This window comes from Mustelus asterias, chromosome 30, assembly GCF_964213995.1.
Source record: "Mustelus asterias chromosome 30, sMusAst1.hap1.1, whole genome shotgun sequence".
NCBI classification, from domain to species: Eukaryota; Metazoa; Chordata; class Chondrichthyes; order Carcharhiniformes; family Triakidae; genus Mustelus; species Mustelus asterias.
Genome location: NC_135830.1, coordinates 13526464 through 13553753, shown reverse-complemented (window position 1 = coordinate 13553753; position 27290 = coordinate 13526464). Strand labels below are relative to the sequence as shown.

At 42.5% G+C, this 27290-nt stretch overlaps 1 protein-coding gene, 1 pseudogene and 1 gene segment (V, D, J or C); 1 reads left to right on the top strand and 2 right to left on the bottom strand.

Annotated features, from left to right (window-relative positions):
- Positions 1–292: 292 nt before the first annotated feature.
- Positions 293–3586, top strand: LOC144480951 (uncharacterized). The gene is made up of 3 exons (XM_078200567.1): positions 293–395; positions 1442–1539; positions 2452–3586. Exon 3 carries the CDS (start codon positions 2559–2561, stop codon positions 3426–3428), a length of 870 nt encoding a protein of 289 aa, XP_078056693.1. The 5' UTR covers positions 293–395; positions 1442–1539; positions 2452–2558; the 3' UTR covers positions 3429–3586.
- Positions 3587–8492: 4906 nt separating this feature from the next.
- LOC144480764 (Ig heavy chain C region, membrane-bound form-like) lies at positions 8493–24560 on the bottom strand. The segment is given in 7 exon segments: positions 8493–8949; positions 9090–9217; positions 12483–12812; positions 13306–13614; positions 14535–14855; positions 15813–16112; positions 24464–24560. Coding segments are annotated over 7 exon segments (1416 nt in total).
- A 1117-nt stretch (positions 24561–25677) lies between these two features.
- On the bottom strand, positions 25678–26300 carry LOC144480900 (Ig heavy chain V region pseudogene; annotated as a pseudogene). Its single transcript, XR_013495725.1, has 2 exons — positions 26187–26300; positions 25678–26054 (listed from the first exon to the last, which is right to left on the bottom strand). The product of XR_013495725.1 is annotated as an Ig heavy chain V region pseudogene (transcript).
- Between the last annotated feature and the right edge of the window lie 990 nt (positions 26301–27290).

Genomic DNA, 27290 nt, shown 5'->3' with positions numbered 1-27290 from the left:
AAAGAACAATACAGCACAGGAACAGGCCCTTCGGCCCTTTATTCCCCGTGATGAATTCTCCCATTTCTAACATTTTGTCAATCATTTTCTCTTTATATATCTATAGAAACTTTTACAGTCAGTTTTTATGTCCCTGCGAGCTTACTTTCATACTCCATTTTTCCCTGGGAGTGGGTGTTTCAAACCTGTTGCTCAGTTTGCGATGCTTTCCGGTCACGAGGACCCGGTTGGGAGCAGAAAACGCTGAAGCCCCGCCCACTCACTGTTGCGTCACCAAGACACCAGCGCATGCGCTCTGCTCCCTGCTGAATCAAGATGGCGGCTGTTAACCTGAGTCTCATCTCGAGAAAAAGACCTGAAGCTGCAAACACGGGACTTGCGGATTACTATTAGAGGTTTGAGACCTTCACCAGATATTTAGAAACCCTCTCCGTCCATCTGCCGGTTCCAATCCTCCCTCCATGTCTACGCATCCTTACCGGTTGCTGATGAAACAGAGGAACGTCTCTCCCCATTGCCATCATCCACGCTGCACATGCGCCAAACACGGCCTGACTGCGCATGTGCACCTCTCTCCCGTGCTGTGGATAGGGAACATTCCCCACCGCGAGGAATGTTGGGTAAAGCGCACGCCATCGAAATTCCTCATTTAGGAACGGTGAGCTTTTTCTGCTGCGATGTGAAAATTAGGGATACGGGTGCAGTCAATAACATTAGGAATCAAATTATACTGTAACCTATGCGGCACGGTAGCACAGTGGTTAGCACTGCTGCTTCACAGCTCCAAGGACCTGCGTTCGAATCCCGGATCGGGTCACTGTCTGTGTGGAGTTTGCACATTCTCCTTGTGTCTGTGTGGGTTTCTCCCCACAGTCCAAAGATGTGCAGGTTAGGATGATTGGCCATTCTAAAAATTGCCCGTTAGTGTCCTGAGATGCGTAGGTTAGAGGGATTAGCGGGTAAAATATGTAGGAATATGGGGGTCGGCCTGGGTGGGATTGTGGTTGGTGCAGACTCGATGGGCTGAATGGCCTCTTTCTGCACTGTAGGGTTTCTATGATTTCTAAGTACTCAAGGCATTCATTATCCAACAGAAAGTAGGGGAATGGAAATTCTCAACCGAAGTATCTGAAATTGATACATAATGAGGGGGAAGTCGAACTGTATCTTTAATGAACATGAACACGCAAAAATGGAACTTGACAACTTTTAAACAGCGCATCCTCTTGACACAGAAATGTCATAATGGGAAATGTGTCTGATGGATAGAGTGGTTTCTGGGGCACATGGGATTGTAGGATCCACGGCCCCATTAAACAGCAGCTATTGGTCTGTGTTTTATTCGAGGAGCATCAGTGACTGCAACATTAATTCTGTTTCTGTCTCCATTGATGCTGTCTAACCTGATGAGTATTTACAACGTTTTCTCTTTTCATTTCAGATTTCCAGCAGCTGCAGTGTTTTGATTTTGTTTAGTTGAAGGCGTTGCTCATGGAACCGACTCTAGAAACAAACGGACCATTTAAAGCTGTGTTTCAAGTAAGGAAAAAGTAGTTCTGTCAGGGATTTTCATTAAATTTTCATTTAGAAAATTTTCAAATTAATAACTGGAACATGGACATTACTGGAATTACCAGCAATTGGCTAAACCTCCTTTGACAGCAGCTTCCAAAACTACAAACCTCTTCTCCAACATGGATAAGGGCAGTTTGTGCACAGAAACCCCACTACCTGCATTTACTCTTCAGAATCACACACTATTCTGACTTGGTAGTTTACTGCTCTGCCTTCACAATCACTCGGCCAAAATCCTAAAACTTATTTCTGAGCAACATAGTACAGTGGCACAGTGGTCAACACTGCTGTTTCACAGCATCAGGGACCCGACTTCGATTCCAGCTTTGGGTGACTGTGTGGAGTTTGCATGTTCTCCTTGTGACTGCATGAGTTTCCTTTAGGTGCTCCGGTTTCCTCCCACACCCCAAAGGTGTGCAGGTTAGGTGGATTGACCAGGCTAAATTGCCCCTTAAATGCAGGAGGTTACAGGTTACCTCAGGATTACAAGTTGTTTTGAGATTGAAAGCGACATTTGGAGGTGATAGTTTTCCTGCGTCCTTTGAGTTGGTGAAGGTTGTGGTTTGGCAGGTTCTGTCAAAGTTCTTGTCCAGTTGTCGATGTATAAAGTCCTTTCCGTTCATTCCCTCCCTGTTTCATCTCTATCTTTCTCCTCCCATTAAGGTTGAATTCTTGTGTAGATCTGGACTGGGTGGCAGGTTTCCTGAATTGAAGGACATTAACAAACCATTTGAGTTTTTAATCACAATCCAGCAGCTTTCGTGGTCACTTTTTCCTTGTGCCGGCTCCACAAATTACCGGATTCATTCAGCTCAATTTCACAACCGACCTTTGTGTTTATCACTGTTTTTTCTCCTTTTTGAATTAATTTTACAGCATATTGGAAGAGGAGGATTTGTAGGTGGGAAACTCAGATCAAACATCACATCAGGATCTGACAGACACCCAATTCATCAGGGCCTGAACATCATCGACTTCTGAACATGGAATCAAAAAGCACCGTTCACAATGGGGAGAAGGTGTTTACATGTTCTGTGTGTGGACGAGGTTTCAGTCGCTCATCAAACCTGTCAAAACACAAGTGCTGTCCCACTGGGGAGAAACCGTGGATATGTGGAGACTGTGGGAAGGGATTTGATTACCCATCTGAGTTACATATTCATCACCGCAGTCACACTGGGGAGAGGCCATTCACTTGCTCTGTGTGTCAGAAAGGATTCACTAAATCATCCCACCTTCTAAGACACCGGCATGTTCACACTGGGGAGAGACCATTTACCTGCTCTGTCTGTGGGAAAGAGTTCACAAACTCATCCCACCTCCTGTCACACCATCGTATCCACAGTGAGGAGAGACCTTTCCAATGTTCTGACTGTGAGAAAAACTATAAAAGGAAAAATGATCTGTTGAACCATAAACGCACTCACACTGGGGAGAGACTGTTCCCCTGCTCCGTGTGTGGGAAGGGATTCACCCGTTCATTCGACCTACTGACACACCAACTTGTTCATACTGATAAGAGACTGTTTAAATGTCCTGACTGTGAGAAGTACTTTAAAAGCCAGATGGATCTGCTGATGCACCAACTCACTCACACCAGGGAGAGGCCCTTCACCTGCTTTTTCTGTGGGAAAGGCTTCACTTGGATGTCCAACCTACTTAATCACCAAAGGAGTCACACTGGGGAGAGGCCGTTCATCTGCTCAGTGTGTGGGAAGGGATTCACTCAGTCGTCCACCCTGCTGACACACCAGCGAGTTCACACCGGGGAGAGGCCATTTCCTTGCTCAGTGTGTGGAAAGAGATTCAGTCGTTCATCCACACAGCTGAGGCACCAGCGAGTTCACAAGTAACTGAAGGGATTGGATTTAGAATCTGCTGTTAATCACATCCAGGACTGAACCATGTTCATTCTGAGAGTTGGAGTTTGTTGCTGCTGATATTAATAAGCATGAAAGCTGGTGTGTGCAGTGATGTTGTTTGTAAATGTTGATTAAATCAGCTTTGATTCAAACACAGTGTTTTGGATTTCTCCAATAATAAGAGGAGAATGATTGATCTCCTGTTTTTGACAGTGCCATTATTTGGGCCTTTTCTTGCTCAAGATTATTTCTGTTCACTGATTCATCTTCTCCCGGATTAAACTCTGAACTTTCATCAATCCTATCAATCTATTGAAGACATTGGGTGCTTGGTGAAACCCACCTGTTGTTGGTGTCATTGCCTTTCGGATGATTTCCCAGTTTTCTGAAATTCCATCGTGGTTCTGGTGTTGATGTAATGATGGGAGTTTCAGTTCCAATGCTGATGATGTGGGGTCTGTGCTGACAGAAACACAGAATCCTCACAGTGCAGAAGGACACCATTCAGCCCATTGAGTCTGTCCTGGGTCTCTGAAAGGGCATTGTACCCAGTGCTACTTCCCTGCCTTATTCCCGTAACATTGCACATTCTTTCTTTTCGGATAGCAATCTAATTTTCTTTTCAATACCTCGATAGAACCTGCCTCCACGACCTTCTCAGTGAATTTGTTCCATACTCCAACCAACCTCTGAGTGAAACATTTTTACTCACATCACTCTTACTCCTTGGCTAAATCCTTTGAATCTGTGCCCTAGTTCTTGGTGCTCTCTTGAGTGGGAACAGTTTCTGACTATTTACTCTGTCCATACTCATTGCTCAAACCTAATTGCCCTTGAACTGAATGGCTTGCTGGACCATTTAAAGACCCACATTGCTGTGGATCTGGAGTCACACATGGAACATACCGGGTAAGGGTGGCAGATTTCCTTCCCTAAAGGACAAGAGTTTTTTATGACAATCGGCAACGGTTTCATTAAAAGTTTATTTCCGGATTTTTTTGTTATTGAATTCAAATTCCACCAGCTGCCATGGTGGGATTTGAACCCAGGTCCCCAGAACATGACTTTGGGTTTCTGGATTACTTGTTCAATATTACTTCGCCACTGGGTGCCCCTAAACTCATAAGAAATCTTACACCAGAAGCTTTGACCTGGATATCGAGCTCAGAGATTAATATTTAACACGGTTTTTGCTTCTTCTCTCAGACAGCAGAAGAAAAGAAACCACAAGCTTGTTCTGTTTGAGTGTTCTACTTGTGGGTGTGACAAATTGAACTGTAATAGAAAACATAGAAAACTACAGCACAAAACAGACCCTTCGGCCCTACAAGTTGTGCCGAACATGTCCTTACCTTCTAGGCCTACCTATAACCCTCCATCCTATTAAGTCCCATGTACTCATCCAGGAGTCTCTTAAAAGACTCTATTGAGTTTGCCTCCACCACCACTGACGGCAGCCGATTCCACTCGCCCACCACCCTCTGTATGAAAAACTTCCCCCTAACATTTCCCCTGTACCTACCCCCCAGCACCTTAAACCTGTGTCCTCTCGTAGCAGCCATTTTCACCCTGGGAAAAAGCCTCTGAGAGTCAACACGATCTATGCCTCTCAACATCTTATACACCTCTATTAGGTCTCCTCCCATCCTTCGTCTCTCCAAGGAGAAAAGACCGAGCTCCCTCAGCCTATCCTCATAAGGCATGCCACTCAATCCAGGCAACATCCTTGTAAATCGCCTCTGCACCCTTTCAATCTTTTCCACATCCTTCCTATAGTGAGGCGACCAGAACTGAGCACAGTACTCCAAGTGGAGTCTGACGAGGGTCTCATATAGCTGCATCATTATCCCCGGACTCCCAAACTCAATCCCTTGATTGATAAAGGCCAGCACACCATACGCCTTCTTAACCACCTCCTCCACCTGTGGGGCCGATTTTAGAGTCCTATGGACCCGGACCCCAAGGTCCTTCTGATCCTCTACCGTACTAAGAGTCTTTCCCTTTATATTGTACTCCTTCATCCCATTTGACCTGCCAAAATGAACCACTTCGCATTTATCTGGGTTGAAGTCCATCTGCCACTTCTCTGCCCAGTCTTGCATCCTATCTATGTCCCTCTGTAACTTCTGACATCCCTCCAGACTATCCACAACCTCACCAACCTTCATGTCATCGGCAAACTTACCAACCCATCCCTCCGCTTCCTCGTCCAGGTCATTTCTGAAAATGACAAGCAGCAAGAGTCCCAGAACAGATCCCTGGGGCACACCACTGGTGACCGACCTCCATTTAGAAAAAGACCCATCTATACCCACTCTCTGCCTCCTTTGGGCAAGCCAGTTCTGGATCCATCGGGCAGCAGCCCCTTGGATCCCGTGCCCTCTCACTTTTTCTAGAAGCCTTGCATGGGGGACCTTATCGAACGCCTTGCTGAAATCCATATAAACCACATCTACCGTCTTCCCTTCGTCAATGTGTTTCACTTTACACACATCTGGAGTTCCTGTGAACCATCCATTGTAGAACGATATTGCAGAAGAAATCTGTTATTTTCTGGCTCAATTAACCCTTTTGGAATCTTGTTTATTAAAACTCCACCACACGTACTGCATGTGAGAGCCTTTGAAATGTTCTGATCTTTGCAATTGTCATCGTTGATTTTGATGGCTTCTCTGGCATGCAAAAGCTCCACACCACCCGCTCCCCCATGGACACAAATCTCCCAATTGCTAAAGAAATTGACAGAGTTTGGGAAGATTGCAGTGTCAAACTCATCAGACTCTTTTGACAAATAGAATTTTTGTTGGGGAAGGTTGCACCTTTTATGTTTTTAGGAAAGTGACGCCAGTGTGCCTTTAAGAAATGTATTTTTTAAAAACATGTTCTCCGCAGTTTGTAAGCAGCTTTATTTTATTGTGGCACTGGCTGCTTGCATAGATGTCCTTTTATTGCTGCTTAAATTTGGTGTCTCGTTGTAAGTGGTCCTTGAGTTTGATGTCATGGTGCCAGTGGTCCCTGGATTTGGTGCCTGGGTGTAAGTGGTCCCTGGATTTGGTGTCTGAGTGTAAATGGTTGGATTTACTACTATTTACTGTGTATTCATGTCTCAGTGGAAACATTCTGTCCATACTTACCTGTCCATCCCATTTGAAGACCTGTATCCGAAGAATCATAGAATCCCCTACAGTGTAGAAGGAGACCATTCAGCCCATCGAGTCTGCACTGACTCTGCAAAAGAACATCTTACCCAGGCCCACCGCCAGCAACTCCACATGTTTACCCCGCTAATTCTCTAACCTGCACATCTTTTGACTGTGGGACGAAAGCAGAGCACCTGGAGAAAACCCCTAAAGTCACAGGTGGAATGTGCAAACTCCACACAGATGGTGAGGCAGCAGTGCTAACCACTGTGCCACCCTGTAGAGATGAACCTTTCTTCAGTTTGGGATTGCCGTGTGTAAATCCTCCTCTTCTAACCCCCTGTAAAAGGAGTTTCCGAAATCCATCCAGGATAGAAATTCACAACATTCTCTCCTCCTGCTCCAGCTTTGTCACCGGGATAATTCCCCTTGTGTCCACTCAGTAGCTTCTCATTTGGGATTTGCAGTTTACACAGCAGGTTTCCAGAGAATCTCTATCCACCCACCAAATCCATTGCTCCCGCCATCCCACCTTTTACCCATCATGGATCCGAGAGAGAAATGTCTGTTCATAGTCATGGCTGACACTGCGGATGCTCCAAACACAGGGCAGAACCAGGCCTGCCCACTGCTCTCCTGTGCTGTGGAAAGGGGATACTCTCAACCATGGGGAATGCTGGGTTAAAAACACCACCACTGATGGTCCCAATTAAATGGTGACAGAATGCAGAGGAAGATGCAGGTTCAGAGCTCAGACAATGAGGAACTTTAGAAGCAGTATTTTTCTGGTGGGCTGTTGGAAGTAGTAGAGGTAATTCATTGGATGTTCTCAATCTTAAAGAAGCTCTATGAGTTGCTTACACTTGTTATTGGAAGTGAGGATGGAGGAAAGAGGGAATGGGCAGAGCATCTCAAAAACTCCTAACATATTGGAGATATCAAAAAAAATTGACACTCAGCTTAACATAAAGCTGATTTATTTAACTTTTAACCAGAAGATTAAAAACATACAACTGGCCTGGAGTTTATCATCAGCAGTAGAAACAGACCCCAAAGAATGGGATTCAGTCCTGGCTGTGATTAAAAGTAAAATACAATCAATATAGTTATTTCTGAAATCACTGGATCTCAGCGGATGGGACAAATGAGTGACTCCCTTCCCACATTTAGAGGGAGTGAACATTCTCTCCTCAGTGTCAATGCACTGGTGTACAGTGAGATGAGGTTACCTAAACTCAGACCAAAATGACAACACTTGAATTGTCTCTAGTCTGTAGTTAAATACAGTATTGGTCATCTCAAATTATCCCATAGCACTCGCCTTAATTTGGAAATTTGTAATCTATTATCTGCTTATGTGAAATGCACCCCAGTCTCTTGGTTTCACCTCATGGTTTGCACCTCTGCTCTGGATGTGTTCTCTATCTAGCTTGTGGCATGTCTGCCTTGTAAGTATTTCATCGGACGAAATATAGAGAGATTCACACTGTTAACCCACGCTGCAGCGACACTGATAGTTTTTTTAAGGGGCAGTGTAAATGAAACTATCTTCTGCCACACACTGTCCTGCATCGGCCTCTGATGAAACAGAGCCTTTGCTTTTTAGAATTACCTGAAACTCGGTCAGTGACAGACCAGTTTATGAGTGAAATCACCGAGGTTCTCCCCGTTCTTCACTCGCTCTGTCTCTGGATTTTATTATAAAAAGGCAGAGATGAAGGTGTCTTTATACGGATTGGCCACTGGGTGGCGCAGTGACTCTTTCACTGAACAGCCTTGAGTTCAAACACATCCCATCCCGCACAGGACTGGGAGAACAGACATGTCTGGGAAAGAGGGGAAACCGTATAATATGGAATATGGGGCGGAGTTGATGGGCTTTGGAAAACGGAATTAAGCCAAGCCAGAGATGGTTACATTTTCATTCAATATTTATTTTAAAAATTCAGAGAATATTTTACAGCGACATTATTTTTTAAAGTTAGAAAAGTGAATTTAACGATCGAGCTTCACATTGAGAACACAACACATGCACAGGGAATCCGTCAATATTTGTACATCTGTTACATACACCAGAAAGAGAAAACAGGACCTTAATAGAAGGAGGAATTAACAAATATTGAAATGGAATGAGAAAAGTTTCTTATTTATACATGATATTTAAACTATGGGGAAACTGTTAACCACAATTACATTATAACAAAAAATGCCTCGTACTTTTCACTCTGAAAACTGAAATACCGTCTACGATTGTCTCAGTTACAGATTCAGAATGATAAACTGAGAGCAGATATTGTATTTGTGTCATACAGAGATCATAATAATCAGCTGAGGGAAATCTGCAGCATCCAAAATTCAACCCATCACTTGATCTGTAAAAGAAAGATACAATAATGAAGCAGATGTTTATGATGCGGGACATTAAAGTTAGAGTTTTTAATCAGTGGAACATTGAGAGATTTTTCAAATCCATTCTGTCAGTTTGATATGTGAGTGCATTCAATCATCTCACCTTCACCAGAGTGACCGCAGTGCTGTAGAAAATGCTCAGGAAGAACAGGACAATGAATGTGGAAGCCGTTGTCCAGATGTTACTGTTATCATCCTCATTGTCTTCAATCCAGATGCGGTCGGTGGAGTCTAGGGGACGGAGACCAGGATATGAAATTAGATTACTTTATTTATCCAGGTAATCTTATTGTTATCTTTCTTTTCCCCGTTCTCCTTTTTAAACTGTTCATTTATTCTTGAACCTAATTTTCAATGTATACCTACTCTTAAGCTCAGGACACTCAGTAACCGATCTCCGTAACTATTTTCACACCTGATCTTTATTGACATTCCTTGGACAGTCCATGTCAGAAAGCACTGAAGATGTTTAATTGAAAATCAGTTGATTTTTTGACAATTCGGAACTATCCCTATTGAAGAATATTATCACTGATATCGAGGAACGTTCACTGATCAATGATTGTTTTCACAGATGGTTACTGATCTGTAAACTGTGAATGTTGTTGTTTAAGAGTTGGGATGTAATTTCCGATCTGCGCTTCTTTATGGTGGAAATGTTTAGTAGATCGTGAGCTTAATTCAGTTTCTCAGCGTGTTTATCTGTTCATTGTACATTGGGATAATAAATCTGTGGATATCTCCATTAAAAAGTCACGTTTAAATTATACTTTCATCATTTGCCTACCGTTTGTATTGAAGATTTTGCATTTGTGTGCGTGTGCATGAGCATCTCGTGCTCTGCATTAATCTTTGGCTCTGAGTTAATATGTGATTATGAGTGTTAATGTGCGCGTACATTTGCCAGTGATTGTTGATTTGTGTAGTTGGGTGTCTGCATCTGTGCGCATATTTTATTCTTTTGTCATTGTGTATATATGACTCTATTATTGTGTGAAGTCTATGAATATATATTAATGCCACTCTTAATGCGTGCACATGTGTTTATGCCTATTGCTATGTGTTAATTTCTGTCACTCTAATAATGTTTGTTTCCCTTTCTGTGCAGTTGCCGGCGTTGGACTGGGGTCGGCACAGTAAGTAGTCTCACAACACCAGGTTAAAGTCCAACAGGTTTATTTGGTTGCACGAGCTTTCGCAGCGTTGTCCCTTCATCAGGTGACTACTTACTGTTTCCCTTTCTGTGTGCGTCTGTGTGCACGCCTGTTGACATGTCAGTGTATGTATACACGTGTTGACATTCTTTATAATGGTGCGTTGATGTATATTTGTGTTTCGATGTGTAGTAATGTGTGCTATGGTGTTCTGTTCTATGAGCATGTTAATGTTTGCGTCAACATGTTTGTGTGTAAATGTTTTGCTGTCTGTTCTTCTATATGCAGTCTGGTGATTTGTTTATATGTATTTTCATATATGTTTGTGAATGTGTATAACATTGTGTGTCTTTATATCTATATTCCTATCAGCGTGAACGTGTGCTAATATATGTATTTATTTGAGTCCAAGTATGTGCTTGTGTATTTATGTGGGTCTGCATGCGTGTGTATCTGTCTGTATTGTGTCTATGCATGTATGTGTTTGTGTTTGGGTCTGTACCTACTCACGTATGTGTATGTGTATGTACTTGTGTGTTTCATGTGTACATGTGTGCGTTTGTACATATTTGATTATGTGTGTGTATGTTGTTGTTTTAGTGTCTGTTTGTACAAGAGCGCGTGTCTATGTGTTCGTATGTGTGTGTGCGTGTGTATGTGTGTGTGTGTGTGTGTGTGAGAGAGAGAGAGAGAGAATGGGTGTGTCCCTATGTATATTTGTGTACGGATGTGTTTGTGTATGGGTGTATTTTTGTGTCGGTGTATTTGTGGAAGTGTGTATTTTTGTTTCTGCATGTGTTGCCCATGAGTGCATTTGTGTGTGCATTCTTGTTTCTCTGCATGTGTGTTCGTCTGTGCAAGTATTGCGTGTACCTATGGTGTGTGAAACTGTATCTGTTGTGTTTTTGTGTGTTTCTGTGTCTGTATTTGAATGTGCCTGTCCCTATTTCTGTATATGTATATGTGTGGGGGTATGTGCATGCGTTTGTGTGTGTATATTTACATGTGTCTTTCTATATTTGTGTGCATATGTGTGAGTATGTGCATTTGTGTGTGTAGTTGTGCATTTGTGTCGATGTGTGTGTGTGTGTGTGTGTGTGTGTGTGTGTGTGTGTGCGCGCTTATGTGTGTATTTATAATTGTGACAGTTTTGTGGAGTATTGTCAGTGTGTGTATTTTTTAGCTGTTGCTCAAAGTTTCACCGCAATCATTAACTGAAAATGATCCAAACAATACGAATAATGGAGCATATTTTCAATATTTTGCTGTATGAATGTAGTTTATGTGAGTGGCACGGTGATATCAGGAGAACGAATGAAATCATTCATTGATGCATCTCAGAAACACTCGGGACAGAACAGTAAAAACCGGGGAGGATTCAATCATTTGTTTCAATTTGCATTATGGGAAATCAATGCCAGGACATGACTAACAGGAACAAGAGTGCAGAAACATTTTTAAATTATGTTGCATAAGTATATATGCATCACATTGATTAAGATAATGATACTTCAAACTCTGCAGCAAATAAACCAGAAGCTAATTTGTACTGTTGGCAACTGGGTTCTTCTAGGAGAGAGCTGGTCCCTTCCAAACACATTACTTGCGAAGAGGGAGGAGAGTGAGCTCATAATTTCCCTCTCTCTACCCGGTGAAGCAATGTGCCTGATGGTTCTAACCACTGACGAGGTGGAGGTGAGTGGATTAAATAATGACATTCCTCCTCTTTTCATTGAGGAAGTGATGGTACATGGGTTAGCTACTGCTCCTCCCCTCTCTTTGTTGGGTGAGTAGGAATCCGGTATGTTAACAATTTCACTCTCCCCTCTCTCTGATGGGGGGATTGTTGCTCCATGTTTCTGTGTGACCCTCACTTCAGTTCCCAGTGGGTGTGGTGCAGCAGCTTAAAGCTGACATCAATGGTAAAGGCATGGACAACGAGAGAAGCAGGAACACCGAGATCTAAATGTTGTGTTTGTTTGTCAGAAATGTTGAAATTGTCAGATTTCTCCTCAGTGGGAGGAAAGTCGGTGAAGATATTTTGCAGAATCCTGTAATGAATGTACTCTACTCTGTCTCTAACCCAGGGTGTATCTGAGCTGGGTGCACTGGTTCAACAAGGCTTGGGCCCGAGACGTGAAAATACCTGACTCAAACCAAAGATACATAGTGGAAGTAAAATTGAAAACCAATCAATTAAGCAATTGGGTATTTCATTTATCGTTGGAGGAAAAATATTTTATTCTTTTTATTGAAGTTTTTAATGTAACCGAGTGATTCTCATTGACATGAATTAACAGTGTCCATCAGTGCAAGGGAAATGTTCACAAAACTGGGTTTACCGCTGGATTTGTCAACTGTTCTGTTGATGATCTTCAAGGGGATGGCTTCATGTCCCACCACACAGGAGTAAGAAGCGCCGCTGGACCATTCCTCTGCTGCAACGGATAACAGGCTGTACATGAAGAAGGAGCTATTCCCACTCTCCGCGACCACCTCGGTGTTCCTGTAGTTCCCAGGATTCACCGGCTTGTCGTTGACGGTCCACTTGACGAAGATCTCTCGAGGGGAGAAACGTCTCACTAAGCAGCTGAGGGAGACGAATCTCTGAGCGGAGACTTCTTCTGCCGAGGGCAGGAGGACAGAGACGAACGGTTCCCGCGGATTTGGATCTGCAGAAAATGTACAATAAATGTCAATAAACTGGAGAATTCTGGAGACAATGAAACTGCTGGCTAGATATCAGAAAAATGTGCTTCGTTTCGATTTTCAATGTTTCCATTTTTGACTTCCAGTTTGGAGCAGAGGTGAACACAATTATTTTATCAAATAACTCAGGGGGCTGGACTGGGAAGTTTCAGAAATTTTACATCACAGAATCAGGCTATTCGGCCCAACTGATCGGCTTTATTTTTGGTTTTCATGCTCCACATCAGGCTCCTCCCTCGTTATTCGATCTAAACCCAATAACATCGCCTTCAGTTCACTTTTCATTCATCAACACATCAAATTTCCCCGTAAAAATATCTACAACTCCCAGTTTTTAGTTAGTAGAGTTTCCACTCAGGGGACACCATTAATGCACTGAATACTGAATATTGACCAGTACACTGACACTGGAAATAGACACAGTGACGCATTTATTGCTTCAATCTCTCAGCTCACCTGTTTCCTTGTGGATGGATTTTCTTAAAGGAGTCGGCAGATCCTGATGGCTCACCACGCAGTCAAACACAGCCGCACTCAGCCAGGCTTGTGTCGAGATGTTTAAGTTGCTGACCACGCTGTCAGGATCCGCTCCTGGCTTTTCGGCAATCTCTGATTTCAAATACTTCCTGTCTCGGATCCAGGACACGTTGACTCCATAGGGAGCATTAGAAATGATGCAGGTTAAGGTCACTGTTGCCTCCAGTAAGACCTGTTCTATTGGTGGTGGCTGTATGGTCACTGTGGTATCAGGGCACTGGGGAGGATCTGTGAATGACAAATGAAAATCAACCCTAGTTCCCTCTTCAGAAGCAAGACAGCAGTCTTCAGCCTGAAGGAGACGAAGTTGCCTTCGATATATCAACCTCTAACTATCACCTTTCAACCTCTCTGGAAGATGGAAAACCAGCCTGCCAAGTGAAATTATTCTCTTTTTGTTCAAGTATTTTAGCAGCGGTATCATTCTCATGAATCAACATTGCAGTATTCCCCAACAAATATACCATTCCTGAACTCAGGAACCAAGTACTGGCAGTTAGTTTATAAGTAGGGTGGATGCACTTCCCAATATTTTACCCCTATGCTGCGACCTGTGAAACAGTCCGACACCGACTGTCTCTCCAAATCTTACCAGCTGTCTCAGGAAAAACCTGACATCAAGACCACCTCGCTTACTATGTTACTTCAAAATTGAAGGGAACACTACTTCAAGGGGAGACAGTGGCATGGTCTTGTTACCAATGGTCTTGTAACCCAGGGCACGACTCTGGGGATACAGATTCGAATCTCACCACTGCAAATGGTGAAATTTGAATTTAGTAAAAATCTATCATTAAAAGTCAAATGATCATCATGAAGCCATTGTTGTAAAAACCCACCTGGTTCACGAATGCCCTTTAGAAAAGTAAATCTGCTGTCTTTATCTGGCCTGGCATGCATGTGACTCCAGATCCACAGCAATGTGGTTGACACTTAAGTGCCCTCAGGGATGGGAAATAAATGCACATCTCATGAAGGAATAACAAAAATTGCTGTTGTGATGAAATTCTGAATGGGGCACTGTCCCAATGCAGCAAACCACATGACAGCAAATTAGAAGTTGTTCTATCTTTGTACTAACTTTAATAGATCCCTAATTTCGATTAACATCGGAATGGTATATTTTATCCTCGGTTTGAGTCTCTTACCCAGAGATCCGCTGATGTTCTGACTCTGAGTGAATCCTTGATGAGTGACCTGGCAGGTATAGACCACTTTGCTGAACCATTCCTGAGCGGAGACTGTCAACCGACTGCTGGCCGAGAAGTTCCCATTCACTTCACAGGCGGGAGAGGTGATAATTCCTGAATCCATGGGTTGTCCATTCTTCAGCCACTTCACCGTCATTGACTTTGGCTGGAAATCGATGATTGAACACACGATGGTTGCAAATTTTCTGCTTGTGATTTCTTCACTGGAACTCACGGTGAGGATAACGCTTGGGCGGATAACGGTTGGGGGGATGTCGCCTTTAACAAACACATGTTTTGACGTTACTTGAAGATTCAATTGACATCAATTAAAATTAGTTCTTTTATTTGAGCACCATAGCTGCCGATTTGAGAATTATATCCATGGTTTGGTTGAATTGGCAGGGAAATGGCGAATGGAATTCAACCGTCAAAAGTGCCATACAATGCATTTGGGGAGGGAAAACAAAGCAAGGCAATAAACTGGAATGTTAAGAGGGATTGAGGAAATGCAAGACCTTAGAGTGCACGTCCACAGGTCCTTGTAGATGGTAGGGCAGCTGGAAAAGTTGATCAAGAAAGCATATTGGATTAGTTCCTCTATTATGTGAGATATTGAATGCAAAAACAGTGATACAATGATGGAGCTGCTTAAAACCGAGTTAGGCCACGTTTGGAGTTTGCTGTACAGTTCTGGTCACCACGTTGCAGGAATAACGTAATGACTCTGGAGAGAGATGAGGTTTACAAGAATGTTGCCAGGGATTGAAAATTCCCGCCATGAGGCGAGATTGGATAGGCAGGGTTTGTTCTCTTTAGGAAAAGAGGAGGCTGAGGCGTGACATAATTGTGGTTCACAAAATAATAAGGGACGTAGGCAGAAATAATTCATTCCCCAAGTGGAGGGCTCAATTACCAGGGAGCATGGTCATTTAAAAGGCATCTGGGTCTGCATCTCAAGTGCTTTAACCTGCAATGCTACGGAGCAAGGGCTGGAACATCGGCTTACTTTGTCAGGCTAGTTTATTTGTTCTCCCTTTTGGCCAGCACAGACATGATGGGCTAAATGGCCTCATTCTGCACAGTAACATTTCTGTTGTTCTTTGGTTCTGAGCAACTTTTCAGTCAGTAGGCACTTACCTGGATTTTGCATAATTCCATTTTTCAGAGTGCTACATATCAGTTATACAGTTCAATCAGAGCGTTCCTGTCTTGCCCAAGTTCCACAACACTTACATTGCATTCCAATGCTCTTGACTGAGTCGCTGTGTCGAACCTCACACTTGATTTTGCTGCACTCTCCCTCTGACTGGGTGATGGTTAATTGGCTGCTCAAGGTGTAAGTTCCCTTTGCGTTTCTCACTGATGGATAATTCTTAAATCCAGTGTCGATCAGCTGCCCATTTTTCTTCCAGGTCAGTTTGGAGACATCTGGAGAGTAGTCCATCGCCAAACAGCCGTAGGTGATGGAGCCGCCGGGGTTGTGTTGCTGACAGGAAGAGACGAGGCTGTAGAGAGTGGGCGGAGACGGTGTCGCTGGGAAAGAATAGTCGATTAAACAAGTTAGACTATTACCTGCGTTTATTAATTAATCAAACATATTTATACAAGTATGTTTCTATATTAGGTATAGCTCTTGGGGCTAAAGGATATGGGTAGTAGGCGGGGTCAGGATATTATTGAGCCATGATCAAAGTGAATGGTGGAGCAGGGTCAAAGGGCCGAATGGCCTCCTCCTGCTTCTATTTTCTATGTTTCAACGTCACGATTTGACTAGAATTATGAACTTAAGTTAATATTTCCCGATTAAAACCTACGCACACCTTTGAGCTTCTGTTACTCCTATCAGTTGGGAATCGCAATTTTTGTAGAAACTCACATCACTGTCACCACCTCTATCAGATTGGAAAGACAAAAACATTTTGATGTCATCGTAATGACATACCATTCATTGGATTAACAGAGAAGAGTAAAGACTTTCTCCATTATTTCAGGCACTACCTATTTCTCAAACAACAGCACTTTGTGATGAAGAAGTTGTCTCTTCATTCATATCAGCCACTCACCTGATGAAAGAGCTCCAAAAGTTCGCAATTCCAAATAAGCGTGTTGGACTTTAACCTGGTGTTGTGAGACTCCTTACTGTGCCCACCCCAACCTAACGCCGGCATCTCCACATTGTAATTTTTGGATATTGCCTGTGTTCAAACTGACTGATGCCCCTTCCTCTCTCCAACTCACTGCCTCTCACTCCACAAAACGAAGATTAGTGACTTTCCTTCAGAAATACCTTCGGAATGAATACTTACTGAATGACCAGGAAACTGTAAATGTGATTACAAATTCAAATAATTGCAACATTGATTAATTTAAGGGTCGTACATTAATAGCAAGAGTTGACCATTCGGACCCTGAAGTCACCTCCATAGTTCACTGAGATTACAGATGATCTGATTGTGGTGATAGCTCTATTTTGCACCTCCTCACTCCGCCCGTCGATCACCCACTCTCTGCCCATTTTCCCTGGCTCTCTGCCCTTTCCCCTGGCTCTCTGCCATTCCCTGTGGCTCCTTTCCCTTTCACCTGGCTCTCTGCACTTCCACCTGGCTCTCGACACTTCCCTCCAGCTCTGTGCCCTCTCCCCCGGCTCTCTGCCCTTTCCCTCAGCACCCTACCCTTTCCCCCGGCTCTCTGCCCTCTGTCCCTGCTCACTATTCGCTTTCCCCGTTCCCCCGGCTCTCTGCCCTTCCCCCCTGACTCTCTGTCTTTCCCCCTGACTCTCTGCCCTTTCCCCAGGGCTCTTTTGCACTTTTCGTCGGCTCTCTGTCCTTTCCCCGGCCTCCCTGCCCTTTATCCTGGCTTCTCCTCTTTCCCTGATCTCTCTGCCATTTCCTCCATCTCGCTGCCTTTTCTCCTGTTTCTCTGCCCTTTCACCTGGCTCCCTGCCCTTTCCATTGGCGCTCTTTCCCATTTCTCCTGGCTCTCTGCCCTTTCTCCTGGCTCTCTGCCCTTTCCCCCGGCTCTCGGCCCTTTCCCCAGACTCTGTGCCCCCCCCCCCGCCCCCAGCTCTCTGCCCTTTAGCACGCCTCCTGTTCTCCCCGGCTCTTTGCCATTGTCCTTGGCCCTGAGCCCCCAGGGATTCCCCCCAGCTCTCCACATTCGCAGGGCAGCTCCCACATTTGAAGACCAAACTGCCGCTTGAGATCTTTCTTCTCTCTCGTTGCAGACCTCCACACACAGGTTTAGCGAGTGTGAGTGAGAGAATGTGAGTGCGTGAGGGTGAGTGATTGAAGGAGTGAAAGTGGATGAGTGATGGTGTGTGAGTGATGGAAGGTGGGTAAGTGAGGGTGAGTGATTGAGTGTGAGTGAGTAAGTGTGGGTGAGGGTGAGAGAACGTGAGTAAATGAGGGTGTGTGAGAGAGGGTGGGTGAGTGAAGGTGGCTGAATGTGTGAGTGAAGGTGGGTGAGTGAGTGTCGGTAAGAGAGAATGAATGAATGAGGGTGAGCGAGTGAGGATGCGTGAAGGTTAGTGAAGGTGGGTGAGTGAGAGCGAGTGAATGAGGGTGAGGAGTGAATGTGACTTTGTAAGTGAGGGTGAGAGAGTGAGTGAGTCAGGGTGTGTTATTGAGGGTGGTGTGAGAGTGTGTGAGGGAGAATAAATGCGGATGGGTGGATGAGTGAGGGTGAGTGAGTGAAGGTGTTTGAGTGAGGATGAGTGATTGAGGATCTGTGAGTTAGGGTGGGTGACCTTGAGTGATGGTGAATATGTGAGGGTGTGTGAGTGAATGTAGGTGCGTGAGTCTCAGTGAGTTTGAATGGGTCAGGTGGCATACGTGAGAGAGAGGGGGTGATTGAGCTTGAGTGTGTGGGGGTGCGTCTGGGTGAGTGAGGGTCGGTAAGTGGGGAGAGTGAGTGAGTGTGAGTGAGAGAGATTGAGACTGGATAAGTGAGGGAGGGTAAATGCGGTGAGTGAGTGAGAGTGATTGAGACTGGATGAGTGAAGGTGCGTAAGTGGGGTGAGTGAGGGTGAGGGAGAGTGAGTGAGACTGGATAAGTGAGGGTGGGTAAGTAGGGTGAGTGAGTGAGAGTGAGTGAGACTGGGTGAGTGAGGGTGGGTTAGTGGGATGAGTGAATGAAGGTGATTATGAGTGTTGGTGAGTGACTGAGGCTCTGAGTGAGTGACTGAGGGTTAGTGAGTGAGGTTGAGTGAGTGATAGCGCGTGAGTGTGGGTGGCTGAGTGACAGTGAGTGAATGGGGATGAGTGAGTGAGGATGTGTGAGGGTGAGTGGGTGTGAGTGAGTGAGTGCTGGTGAGTGAATGAGGGTGTGAGTGTGAGTGAATGAGAGTGAGTGAGTGAATGCGAGTGAGTAAGTGGGGGGGGGGGGGGGGCGGGGGGATGGTGGCACGGTGGCACAGTGATTAGCGCTGCTGCCTCAGAGTTGGATTCCCGACTTGGGTCACTGTCTGTGTGGAGTTTGCAAGTTCCCCCCATGTCTATTTGGGTTTCATTCGGGTGCTCCTGTTTCCTCCCACAGTCCAAAGATGTGCGGGTTCGGTGGATTAGCCGTGCTAAATTGCCCCTTAGTGTCAGGGTGACTAGTTAGGGTAAATACATGTGGTTATGGGGATCGGGATTGCTGTTGGTGCAGACTCGATGGGCTGAATGGCCTCCTTCTGCACTGTAGGATCCTATGATTCTATTCTATGATGTCAAGGACAGACACTCTGACGTATGTGAGATGGAAAGTGTGTGAGAGGGTGTTTGGGTGTGTGTGTGTGAGAGAGAGAGAGAGAGTGAATGTGTGGGAGGGTGCCTGTGTGTGATAGACTACGTTTGCACGTGTGTAAGACAGTGGGCTGTGCGTGCAAGAGGGGAGAGTGTGTGTGCGAGAAAGGGTGTGTGAGATAATGTGTGTGTGTGAGAGAGCATGTGTTTGAAGAGTTATTCTTTGTGTGTGATAGTGTGTCTCACCTTGAAAGTGTGTGTGTGGAGGGGCGGGGAGAATGTGTGTGGGGAGTCTGTATGAGAGAGTACTTCTGTGTGTGATTGAGTGTGTGTTTATGTGAAAAGAAGTGTGTCTATATGAGATACAGGGTGTCTGTGAAAGAGAGTGCGTGTGCTTGAGAAGGAGGGTCTGTGTGTGGGAGAGAGTGTTGTGTTCATGTGAAAGACAGTGTGTGCGAGAGGGAGTGCCTATTTGAAAGCAAAATAGTAGGTTCATGAGTGTGTGAAAGTGTGCATGGGATTGCGTGTGAGTGAGAAAGATGTGTACAATGTGTGTGGGTGATAGAAGCAATATTTTTGAGTGTGTGTGTGTGTGTGAGCGTGTGTGTCTGTGACAGAGAGAAAGAGTTTTTGTGTGTGAGAGAGAGACGTTGTGTGTGGTTTATGTGGGTGAGAGTGTGTCAGACACATGAGTGCTTTTGCACGTGTGTGAGACAGTGGTCTGTGTGTGCAAGAGGAGAGAGTGTGCGTGAGAGAAAGGATATGTGATATCGCGAATGTGTGTGTGTGTGAGAGAGAGTGTGTGTTTGAAGAGATATTCTTTATGTGTGTGAGAGTGTCTCTGTTCTTCAAAGTGTGTGTGTGTGTGCGTGTGTGGAGGGGCGAGGAGAGTGTGAGCGAGAAAAAGTGTGAAAATTAGACAGAGTGGATGTGTGAGTGTGTGTGAGTGAAATAACGATTGAGAGAAAACGTGTCTGTGATAGGTGGAGTGTTTCAGAGAGATACATTGTGTATACATGTGTGTTCGTGTGTGAGAGACGGAGAGACTGTGGGCGTGTGAGAGAGAGAGTCTTTGTGAGAGACAGTGTTTGAGAGCAAGATTGTGCGTATGTGAGATAATGTGTAAGGGAGTAAGCGTGTGAAAGAGAGAGAAATATGTGCCTGCGTGAGAGAATGCGTGTGGAAGTGTTCGTATGAGAGAGGGAGCATGTGAATGAGTTGTGAGACGAAGTGAGAGTACGGGAATGTGGGAGGGATAGTGCATGTGTGTGTGTGCGTGTGTGTGTGTGTGTGTTTCCTGGCCCCAACACAGTGACCACGCGCACAGAAACAGAACAGACATAAACGGTGCAACAATCGAGTGCCCAGCAGATAGATCTGTTCAATCTGTCAATTTCATTCAAACTGTTGGATTCTAATTGATCAATGGCCAACTTACAACAACAGAAAATTAATAACCTATTTTAAATTAAACTGATATTCATTTCAAAACACCTTTCGACTGTTAATTATTCCTCTGTCTCACTTCTCGAAAACTATGTAAAAATGTAATTTCGCCGAAAATGAGCAATCAAAAATAACAGATTCAGGACAGTTCAATGTCCCTAACAGAGATGCGGTGACACAGCAAGAAGTAACCAAATCAAGAAACATTTCGATTGAAAATCATTACCTGATTAGATCTAATTTCTTAATTAAATGTACTCAACAAATTAATCAAAGCAAAGCACTTTATCGAGTGAGCACAGCTGAGTAAAGTAATGTTTTGTTTCTGAATACATTTCCGATACAATTGAATATTCTCTAAAACGGATTGTATTTTGCACGCCTGTACAATATTCAAGGTAGTTTGTTTTGAATTAATCAGCAGCATTATTATATTTTAAGTTATTGTTAATTACTAGTTAGTTCTCCTGTCAGCTCATTTGTACTCTGTAATAAAATGGGTTTTCAATCATTCAAAATGTGCTTCTGCCTCCAACATTGTTAAATAATTAGGTTACAATTAAATCTTAGACAATGTTAAATATAATTTCAAATTACTGAACAGAAACATTCAGACATCTGTCATTCATTTACTTAAATCTAATCACATTGTAATATTTTACTTTTTCACTTTTACTACAAGTGTCTTATTATAACCTGCAAAAGTGTTAAAATTGCATACTGCTGAATATGTATAGACTGTAACGGCCTGGCAGTTTGAAGTCAATAATACTGCTTCCAAGATTTAGTAATTTAGAACATCCATATAACTTAATTACTGAACACATTGTTTAATTAAAGAAGATCTGAATTAAACAGTGCAAACACAAAGAGGACAATTGATTCAAATCCTCTGTAACACTAAAACATGATGCAGAATGTAAGTCCAGACTTTTTCTTCATTATAATATTTAATATGAATTAAACATAAGGTTCAGATAGAATCAATTCTTCTATTCTGTCATTTATTCTTCCCATAATTCTATCCTGTGTTCAGCAGTAATGGGAGACATGATGTTATTATCAAGTGCAGAGATAAGATTATTTTTATAGTATTTATAATAGTATAATATTTTTATTTAAATTAATCTTTTTGAATTTCAAGCATTAACTTGTCCATCTCTAGCCAGTCTCTGTTGACACTTTACTACAATTCAAACACAATTATGTGAACAATTGCGTGTCAGCGAATTCCACCTGTCAGAAAACTCTGTTCGCTCTGTCAAATTTATTCAAACTGTTTGATTCTAATTGATCTAAGGTCAAATTACAACTGCAAAAAAGTCAATAAAAAATTTAAATTAACCTGATGTTCATTTCAAAACTCCCTTCGCCTTTTAACTATCTCTCCCTGTCTGTCTCAAATCATGAAAACTGGGCAAAAATGTATTTTTTCTGAAAATGAGCACCTGAAATATAACAGATTCAGGGTAGTGTAATCTCCCTAACAGAGATACAGTGTCTCTGTAAGAATTGTAATTCATGATTTATTTTAATATGTAAGCATCAGTTAACTTGAATAAAAGCCCAAACATCTAATTATTTTATTTTTCCGAAACCTTTTTCCTTTATCCCTGCAAGAATTTTCAAACGCAGTTTTATTTTCATTTAGCCAGAAAACGTGTAACCGCTCAGTTTCACAGAGTTGAAACAATACAGAAACAATTGAGAAACACCAAACCATTTCACAAATTTTGAGATGAGATTAGTAATTAATTATCTCGGTATCCAATTACAAATTACTTGGAAGGAATAATCTGATTGCGACTGCACAGAAAGAAAATGTAATAATCGGATACATAAATTGCCAAAAAGCAACGTCTTATTCTGCAAAACTCGTATTCCAGTGAATGCGAACTTAATCCGGGATATAACGACTAATGCAAAGTATCTTGTTGAATTGAGCGCTGCTATGGAAACAGCACGTTATCATTGAAATAGTTTCTGGAATTATCACAAAATATTTCCAGCCCAGAAACTTTTCTGGTCATTTTAATTGAACAGAACTATTAGAGGTGATTAATGAATAATGATATTAACATAAAAAAATCTTTGGTGAATATGGAGTTATATTGCCGATCAATAATTGTTTGATTTATCTTAATTTCATGATCAAATTGGTTAATGAGAAGTTTGTGATTGCAGCAATGACTTAGTGTCCAAGTGAACTTTGTAAGTCATGATTTATTTTAATATTTAAACATTAGTTAAAATTTATAAAAATGTTGTGATATCTTGATTTCATTTTTTTCCAAAACATGCCTGTTTTCTACTACAAGGACTTTCAAACTCAGAGATTCTTTGCATTCAACCAGAAAATGTGTAACCGCTCAGTGCCGCCGAGTTTAAACAATGCAGAAACAATGCGGAAACATCAAATCACTTCGCAAATTTTAAACTATCATAGTGGCCGAACCACAGAATCTCCTGAACATAAACACTCCAAAGCACATCACTGAGGGAATTATTCCGCTTCATGAAGAAGCAGCTCAATTATTCATTCAACATAATCAAATGTAACATTGCAAGAAAATCTCAATATCGAATCCAGCAAAACAGCTCGTCACCAAATGTATGAATTATTAAACAAAACAGAAATCTGGAATAATAGCAATAGCATTGTGAAGAGATAGAATATATCCAACACATTAATATGGAAACTTTACCACATTTTATTCATATTGGATCATATTTCAAACATATTTAAACATTTGGATGGTAAAAGCTGCAGCAATCACTGAGATTTAACATTGCAGGTTAACCAAATAGTGAATGCAGTGGCAAACTATATTCTGAACAAACTGCGTAAACTGTGATTTAGTTTAACCTGCAATTATCAATTATGATTTTCAAAAATGCCAATGGAATAAAGCCTGCCTGATTTCAACATGTAATCATGCGTCAAGCAGTTTCAGACGCGAAGACTGTTTGTATTCAATCACAAAGTGTGTAACAGCTCAGTGTCACCGAGTTTAAATAATGCAGAATCGCCAAACCATTTCAAAAATTTTACTTATTCAAAGTCACCCATACCCACAATCTCCTCAACAGAAAAAAATATACATCACTGAGCCCCGCATAATGCAGAAGCAGCTCAATTCTACAAACACTTTCAATAGAATCAAATGTAACATTGACAGCAAATCTCAAATTTAAATCCAGCCAATCCGCTCATCACCAAACTAATCAATGATTAAATTAACAGAAATATGTCAGAACCACACCGGCATTGCGAGTAAGCGGAATATGATCACTCAATTAATACAGAATCTTTAACACATTTTTAAAATATTGGGTTAGATTTCAAATGCGTGTGCAGCAGATGGTACAACCCGCAGCCACTAGATGTCACCGAGTTTATACACTGCAGAAACGTCGAACTGTTTAACAGAAGTTAGACAGTAACTTTTAAAGTAACCCAGCCACACAATGTCCTCAGCAGATAAAGACCAAAATACAACAACCAAGGATTGAATCCCTCAGCATCGCCTTGTCAATTAACAGTATAATTTTATAACCCCCATTTTCAGCAGAATCACATGAAACATTGTTAAGATTTTCAGCGCAGAATCCACCAAACCACATTTCAGTGAACGAATGAATTAATAAAATCGATAAAAAATATAAAACAAAAGCTCAAGTAAAACAGTTACTAAATCATTGCATGGTTCTTACCTGCAGTCACCGTCACCATGGTCCCTTGTCCCCAGTAGTCAAAGTAGTCACAGTGTCACATTCGCTTGGCTGGGTCATACAATAACTGGCCCTGCAAAAAATAGACAGAAAAGCCGCCATTATTTTAAATATTCACAAACCAGAGGAAAAGCAAAGTCAATTAATATTCATGAGATTATTATTGTATTTGTGGATACCGTTCGCTCGACATAAATAACCCTTATGTTTTGTATTTCACCGGGTATAACATGAACATGTTATTGAAAACACCAAATGATAATTGAATAGTTATCATAAATTTTCCATTTGATTCTCGCTGTTTGTACAGAGCTGGACATAAATATTACAGCACTGCAAATAATGTTGGATGGTAAAACAGAGCACTGACCCAGTCTCGGTCAATTAGTGCTGAGGGTTTTTGTATTGACAGTAACTGTTGTGCCACCCCAGTTATCACAGTGAGACACAGCATGACAAATACTGAGTCTGACTGCTAACTGTAAAATACAGAGATTTAATTTCACTGCTCTCTCAAAAATCTGATTCTGCCTCTTCTAAGAGCGAATGAGTGAGATATTGTAGCTTGTCCAAGTCATTATATTTACAAAGGGTATCGGAATGCTTTTAAACCCTCTATGTAGATTTAGCATATCGTTCAACACAGATTTTACGGGAAGATTTTTATACCTTTTCACAAACTAATATTGCTTCTGCGCATTATTTCATTGAAGCCTCTTTTACTTTGAAAATCCTGCTGTGGTGCTGATCACCAATTTGAGCGATCTCTTTCCATGAGGTTTTTGTATGAGGATGTCGCTGTGCTCAGCACTGTGACCCACTGCTGTATCACAGTGACAGACACTCGCACAAAAACTGCACTTACTCTCTGTTCAGTACTGCCGCTCAATATTCACTTCAAATAGACCATTATTCGTGATGTAATTTACACTTCATGCAACAGTTTACAAAACACAATCTAAAAACATCTCCTCCAAGTATCAGAAATATTAAAACGAGCATTATATCCAGGTGTGTAATTGCTGAAACTGTTAACAGTAAATATAAACAGAGTGAAAAGCTCAGCCCATTATGTCTGTGTGTTTTCTTGGTTTAATGTTTAATTTTCACTAAGTTGGGTTTGTCAGAAGCAGTTTGTGTTTTGCTTCTGATCACTGTCGTTAGTGTTATATTTAAAACAGATACTGACCTTCAGGTTATGATGAAAGTTGCAGAATTTCCTCTCGAGCTGTTCTTGTTCGGGTCCATCCCTGGTTCCTCTCGCTGTGGTCTCTTGCACAGTAATAGATGGCGGTGTCTTCGGTCTTCAGCCTTGTCATCTCCAAAGAGAAGATGTTGGTTGAAGTGTCTTTAGACGCAGTAAATCGATCCTTAATTGCTGGGGCGTAGCTGTTGCTGGATGAAGTACGGTAGTAAACCAGCCACTCCAACCCCTGTCCTGGAACCTGTCGGATCCAGTTCATGTAAGCGCTGCTAAGACTGAAGCCGCTGGTTTTACAGGTCAGTGTCAGGGAGCCTCCGGGACGCCCGGTCTCTGCCTCTGGCTGAGTCAACACAACCTCCGACTGGACACCTGTAAAAATAGATCAAAAAACCCGAGGATTAATCCTGGTGAAATGATTTGTGACTCTGGAATATTACAGAGATGGACTAAAACTGAGACAGTAACTGTGGGAGACTTAGACAATGAAAAAAAACTACTCACCGGATAAGAAAGTCAGCAACAAACTGAGAGAAATCGCCGACCTCATCCTTCTGGTGATTTGGGGGAAATGGTTGTGTCAGGAACTCAATTAACAAACCACCTCCCGGACTGTTGGATTCCGGTCCCAGTGAGCGGCATTTAAATACCCGGCAGTAGGGGGCGGCTTTCCAGGCGCCGCCTGTTGATTCCCTGCTGGAGGCGGTAACTGGATCCAGGTCCCACCTTCCACACCCCAACAGAATGGACTTCCAGATTTACAATAGGTGAATATTAAAATGGACACTTTATCTGAGTCGGGATATTTGTTTGGCTGAATATGTCCATTGTATTGTCTCCATTATTTCTGATGGTGATATTGCAGTTCATCATTTCTTTATTTAAAATAACTAATACCATTGTAAATATGGTGATTTTATTACCACGCCCCAAGAAGAACACAAATCTAAAAATGATGAAATAACAGTTTTGGAAAATAAAGAGACCGTCAATCTGTGTTGCAACAATTCCGGGTCTCTGTCACATCACAATAATAAAGCATCATTTATCAGAAGAATTTTTACCGATTTCTGTAACTAAATGCGGAGTATGAACAAAGTGATTGCATTTACAGTGCGGATGGCTTTCACTGTACAATTTGGGTTTGGAGATGAGAAGAAACTCTCACACAATACAATGTTTCTCCTTATATTTGTCAAACTGCCCCAATCTCGAAGACAGCCCTTTGAAAATAATAAGAACCCTGCCCTCCTGATAATTAAGTAGTGAGTTGAGAGAGAAACATAAAATTAACATCGACTTTTGACAGAGAAGTTAATGAATGGAACGGACACGAAGATCATTAAAGTTCTCCTTCAGCAGCCAAATCATTGCAGGTCACTCTATCGGCCACCGGCTGTCTAACATTCGCTGGTATTGCGAACACAGGATATCAGGGCTTTGCGGCACATTGCACAATATCACATGAATAAATGTTTTATCTTCCATTGAATCAGGTTATGAACTGATCATTTCTCCACTCATTGGCAGCTATGATTGGAACTCTTCAATAACAGGAATCAGATTATACTGTACAGTAGAATAGGGTGTTAATCAGGTACAAGAGAC

Coding starts and splice junctions, on each gene's coding strand:
- LOC144480951 (XM_078200567.1), top strand. CDS start 2,559: ATGGAATCAAAAAGCACCGTTCACAATGGGGAGAAGGTGTTTACATGT.